The following is a 6,000-nucleotide window of genomic DNA, read 5'->3' as shown; positions in this document are numbered from 1 at the left end:
ACCTTGCTGCTCACGCCTTCTTAGGCAGTCTTCTTTGAGATTCTTAAATGATGGTGTACCTCACAACTCTCTTCTACCTTCCCATTTTACAAACCCCAGGGTGACCTTCTGAACCTTCAAATAAATAAGTAAACTCATAAACTTGTTTCTCAGTTAGAACCTTTCTCAAACTCTAGATTCACATATCCAATTGTATACTAAAAGGTATCTCCACTTAGAGATTCTACAACCACCTTAAAATCTTGACCAAAACTGAGGGCATCCCCATCCAATCCTCCCAACCTAATTCCCCTGTATTCCCATCTGTCAATCTAACTCAGTTACCCAAACCAAAATACCCACTTACCTTAACCTCTTTGCCATGATCTTTTTCTAGTTGTTTATAAATTCCTATCAATTCAACTGTGTCAGTTCTTCAATTTTATCTTTTCAATGTGTATCTGTCTCGTCTTCATCTCCACATCACAACTTTAGTTCAGTATTTCAACACTTTTCATACAAACTGCTCTTAATTATCTTCTAAGTTCCAGATTCCTCAATTATAAACCCTACTTCATAGGACTGTCGTAATGATTACATAAAATAATGCAGCACTAAACACACAGGGTCTGACACATAGCAAACACTCAAATGTTAGGTATTAACTAATAATACTATTCTTAGGGAAATACCTAACTTGTAAAATTTGGGAGGCTATATCTTCAGTATAAACATGAAAATAAACTGGTTTCTCAGTAATAGTAACATTTAAACCAACCACCCAATATACCCTCTTCCACCTTCAGGTCGCCTTGAAACCAAGTCAAAAGTAGTCAAAGTAGTATACTATTGTTTATGGAAATTGGACCTGTATTATGAGGTTAACAGTTACTAAAGAGTCTACACTATATCCCAAAATTTCATTTTTTTTTTTTTTTTTTTTTTTTTTAAAACCATGGTACCTGTCAGGCAAACAATGAGACCAGGATTGACGAGAAGAGTCTCAAGCCCAAAGGGAAATGATAGTATCAAAAGCTAGGGCCAGGTGCAGTGGCTCACACCTATAATCTCAGCACTCTGAGAGGCCGAGGCAGGTGGATCACATGAGGTCAGGAGTTTGAGACCAGCCTGGCCAATGTGGTGAAACCCTGTTTCTACTAAAAAATACAAAAACAAATTAGCCGGCCGTGGTGGCAGGCGCCTGTAATCCCAGCTACTCTGGAGGCTGAGGCAGGAGAATCGCTTGAGCCCAGGAGGAGGAGGTTGCAGTGAGCTGAGGTCATGCCATCGCACTCCAGCCTGGGTGACAGAGTGAGCCTCTGTCTCCAAAAAAAAAAAAAAGCTAGACCAGCATGATGAATCACAGGGAAATATTTACCGTGCCCTATCATTCTACCCATACAAAATGTATAGAGTCTTATATCACTCTAGAAATTTTTTTTTTTTTTTTGAGGTGGAGTTTTTTGCTCTTTTTGCTCAGGCTGGAATATAATGGTGCAATCTCTGCTCACTGCAATCTCCACCTCCCAGGTTCCAGCTATTCTCCTGCCTTAGCCTCCCGAGTAGCTGGGATTACAGGTGCACACCACCAAAACCAGCTAATCTTTGTATTTTTAGTAGAGATGGGATTTCACCATGTTGGTCAGGCTGGTCTCGAACTCCTGACCTTGTGATCCGCCCGCCTCAGCCTTCCTAAGTGCTGGGATTATAGGCATGAGCCACCACACCTGGCCTAGAAATTTTAAAAGCAAAAATTTATAGGGAAATAAAATGTATACCTGTTAATTTAAGGCCCTAAATTTTAGCCAGTTTTCAACTGAGATATGATCATTTCAGCTCATAAAAATAACCTAAGTTGAACCATAGTGGTAATTCATTCTTGGGCTGTGGGCCCTTCATTTATTTGAAACATAAAAGTACCACGTTACTAAAATAATCAGAAAGGATTTTGCCTTTGGAGATGAAGTTCAGCTGATTTGCTGCTGACATAATGATCCTTTGGCGAACTGGTGGAAACTGCCTTTAGGAAGCCAATGTTTTAATCATATTTCAAGATATCAAACCAAAAAAACACCCTGAAAAAGCACAAATGACAACACACCATTATCTCAGTTAGTACATTGGTCACTTAGAAAAAGCTATCAAGTATTTTATTATTTTTATTCTACATTATATACAGGTCATAAAAGGCCACAGCAGTTTTTCAACATATAAACCCTTTAAAAGTAGAGGGCACTATGAAGGATAGACAAGTATCAAAATGAAGTCCAGTAATGAGGGCATATACTCAGTGCAGTATTTCTGAGGAATAACAAAGCAGATACCGAGTCATCCATACTTTGCTTCCAAGTATTCTATAGGTTTTTATAAACCTCTTTGAGATTTGTTAATAGCCTAGGTGTGCCAAGTTGCCATTTATTTTAAAAGTGAAACCACAATGAAAGAATAATGAATCTAGGAGGGTACCTTTCCTAATGCTTGTCATTTACAGCTCTCCAAGAAGGAAAGCCTCAATTCTTTACCACTTTCTACTTCCTCCTTCCATCAAAGATAGGAAAGAGAAAAATCAGGAAAAAAAAAGCTCAATATTCTAATTCTTCCTATTTAGCTGGAGCTTTCCTTTTTTATAGGAGTTTCTTCAAAGTATAGTTCAGGCCTTTTAAAAATTAGCTGCAAATTCCAAAACACTTAATATTGCACCCTCCTTGAACAGTAACTAAAAAAATTGGTTTCCACTCTGTGAAAATACAATCTTTAAGCCTATCACTGGTATCAGCAGATCAATATAAAAAAATACAGTACCAAGCTACACTGGTATATTTCCATATTAAGAACTTCAAAATATACTTATCACTGAGACCATAGTCCTTGCATTAGTTTTCAGTCCACTATGAACAATTATCTGCTGCATGTAAACATGTCTAAATAACTATAGATAAAATACATCAATCATAAATTTCTGTAAAAGATAATAAAATATCTTCTTTAAAAAACAAAACAATAAGCTATTACTGCATTGTTTCCAATTTTATGAAAATGGAACAACCATATGGTTGTTGCCAGTCCTGAGTTCGTTGTAATAAAAATGGCCCTAGTTCCTGGTTAAAGTCAGCAACCAATCCATTCTCTTCAATAGATGTCTTCTAGTGGTGTAGGCAAGAATTTGTTTTACGTGCTATTCTGTCCATTAATAAAATTATATACCAGAAACTGACCAGTGCCACAGTACTGTGTTGCAAACAGCTTTCCATCAGGAGTGGGATCTGAGAAAGCAATTTCTTCTTTGCTCAAATATGAGCCATATATAAAGTTACTCCTATTAAAAAAAAACGGGGGGAGGGGTTAAATGTGAAATGTTAAAATTCTTTCTAATCATTAAAACTGGAATAACCTGTCAAATACAATTTGACTAAAAAAGCTTTTTAGGTACTATTGTATATGCTCAAAATTGTTGAAAATAATTATTCATCTATAATATCAATAACCTTGAGGTTAAATTTTAATAAAAGCAACAATGTAAAAACATTTACCCAACATCTTTTCATGATAAAAATATTCAACTAAGAGTAGAAATACTTCCTCAATCTGATCAAGAGCATCAAGGAATATGAGAGTTAATGGTGAATGACTAAAAACTGTTCCTCAAAGATCAGGAATAAGAGACGACTACTCTCACCTCTTCTATTCAATATTGTATTGGAGGTTCTTGTTATGAGGAAAAGAAATAAAAATCATCCAGATGGGAAAGAAAGAAAGAAAACTATCTCTTTTGCAGATGAAAAGGCCTTGTTTATAGAAAATCCTAAAAAATTCACAAAAACAAAAAATCTAATAAACGAGTCTGGGAAGGCTGCATATTCAAGATTGATATTCAAAAGTAAACTGTATTTCTATACACTTGTAATGAACAACCTAAAACTGAAATTTAGGGGGAAAAATTCCATTTATAATAACATCGAAAAAATTAAATACTTGCCAGGCACAGTGGCTCACACCTGTAATCCCAGCATTTTGGGAGGCCAAGGTGAGAGGATTGCTTAAGCCCAAGAATTCAAGGCCAGCCCAGGTGACATAGCAAGACTCCGACTGTACCAAAACAAATGAAATTTTTGGCAGGCACATGGCTATGGTCTCAGCTACTCAGGAGGCTGAGGCAGGAGGATTTCCTGAGCCCAGGAGGTTGAGGATGAAGTGAGCTGTGTTTGCACCACTGCACTCCAGCCTGGGTGACAAAGTGAGATGCTGTCTCCAAAAAAGAAAAAAAATACTTGGGAATAAATGTAACAAAAGAAGCCTTAAGACTTGTACACTGAAAACTATTAAACATTGCAGTAAGACATTAAAGACCTAGGACCAGACGCGATGGCTCACACCTGTAATCCCAGCACTTTGGGAGGCCAGGGTGGTTAACTGCTTGAGCCCAGGAGTTCGAGACCAGCCTGGGGAACATGGCAAAACCCCATCTCTACAAAAAATAGAAAAAATTGGCCAGAAGCAGTGGCTCACACCTGTAATCCCAGCACTTTGGGAGGCCGAGGCGAGTGGATCACTTGAGACCAGGAGTTCGAGAGGTGGTGGGTGCCTATAATCCCAACTACTTGGGAGGCTGAGGCAGGAGAATCATTTGAACCATGGGAGGCGGAGGTTGCAGTGAGCAGAGATCACGCCACTGCACTCCAGCCCGGAACAACAGAATGAGACTCCATCTCAAAAAAAAAAAAAAAAATTGGCTGACCTAAAAACCTCTTTTGAATAATTAATTTTAACCTCCTTCATTAATCTTTATCAGAGGTACTTTATAGGACAAAAAACAAAACAACAATTTTTCTGAGTCTCCCTTTTGATATCTTTGACAGTCAAGTGATAAAAGAAAAACTAGTAAGAGATTTCGATAGTTTACAAATAATATTCTTGAATTAAGATAAATTTCTCTAAAAGCTGAACTCCCAAGGAACTTTCCACATTTCTTTGGTTATATTTAAAATTCTTCAAAATGAAGCACAACTTGAAATAGGCAGGTTATTTTGGCCTAACATCATAGTTACAAATAAGTCGAAACAGCTTCATATTAATAGTGTTTAGCCTATAGTGCTTTCTTCCTCCTCACATTAAATTCTCATAAAAAGTACTTACAGATCCAATACGCTCATAACCTCATGCAAAATTTACTATTAATACAAATAAAGATTATACACATGTTAATTAAATGCCAATCTTTATACTAAAGCTCTGCCTAAGTCCTAAACTACTAAAAATGATTTAAAGGATTACATTCAAGTTACCTTAGGCATTCAATCATGCGAGAAGCAATTTTCTTCCGACGCATCATGCTGAATACCCATATTCGACTGATCCCACAGATTGCAGGCTCTGGTAATGTTGAGCAGCACCAGGCTTTTTGCCTTTCAAATCTGACTTTTTCTTCTTCTGACCTGATAACTGGAAGTTTCTCTTCTATAACTCTGTAGCCCTACAGGTGTCAAAAATGGGGAAAAAATTTAAGTGAGATTATTAGCAACTAATACTGATCTGGTCAAGGAGGTTACGACATTTGAATGGCTTAACAAACTATGGGGCCACTTATGCTTTCACTCTCATTTTTAGGAAACAGACAACCTGGATCTGCATTCTGTTCCAGTTCACTTACTAGCTGTATGACCATGAAAGTAAGTTACAATTTCTCTAACCTTTGGGTTCCTCACTGGAGATATCCATCATCTCTCATTTTGAGAGATTAAACCAAGTAATATATACAAAGTACCTTGCCATCATGAGAAGCCCCCCAATAGGAACTGAACATCAGTTCTCTCTACCTCCCACACTCCAAGAACCAGCAAAAGTACATGTTAAGAACACAGCAGTTAAGTGTTTCTGTGAGTGCTGTCACAGTTCTAGATTTCACAGTTGTACAAGAACTGAGACTAGGGATAGCAGAGAAATCAATAATTTAAAAAGGCATTTCATCACACTGCAATCTTTTTTTTTTTGTTTTTTAAAAAGTACCTTAAAAAACATGTATCT

At 37.1% G+C, this 6,000-nt stretch overlaps 1 protein-coding gene across 7 annotated transcripts in view; it reads right to left on the bottom strand.

The window, feature by feature from the left end:
* Nucleotides 1–1,704: 1,704 nt before the first annotated feature.
* Nucleotides 1,705–6,000, bottom strand: part of ESCO1 (establishment of sister chromatid cohesion N-acetyltransferase 1) — a 73,823-nt gene continuing 69,527 nt past the window's right edge. For 6 of the 7 annotated variants that reach the window (XR_004029648.1, XM_030810664.1, XM_030810661.1 and 3 more), the window contains 2 exons: nt 5,262–5,449; nt 2,086–3,295 (listed from right to left, as the gene is read on the bottom strand). Coding sequence is in view for 6 of the 7 variants with exons in the window: in XM_030810664.1 (XP_030666524.1) it covers nt 3,148–3,295; nt 5,262–5,449 (336 nt within the window). In the remaining variant the exon portion in view is untranslated. Of the gene's footprint in view, nt 2,055–2,085; nt 3,296–5,261; nt 5,450–6,000 lie in introns of those variants that run through there. The other variant, XM_030810663.1, reaches the window with a different exon arrangement.

The sequence above is a fragment of the Nomascus leucogenys genome, chromosome 4, assembly GCF_006542625.1.
Source record: "Nomascus leucogenys isolate Asia chromosome 4, Asia_NLE_v1, whole genome shotgun sequence".
Classification (NCBI taxonomy): domain Eukaryota; kingdom Metazoa; phylum Chordata; class Mammalia; order Primates; family Hylobatidae; genus Nomascus; species Nomascus leucogenys.
This window is presented reverse-complemented; position numbering and strand designations above follow the sequence as displayed.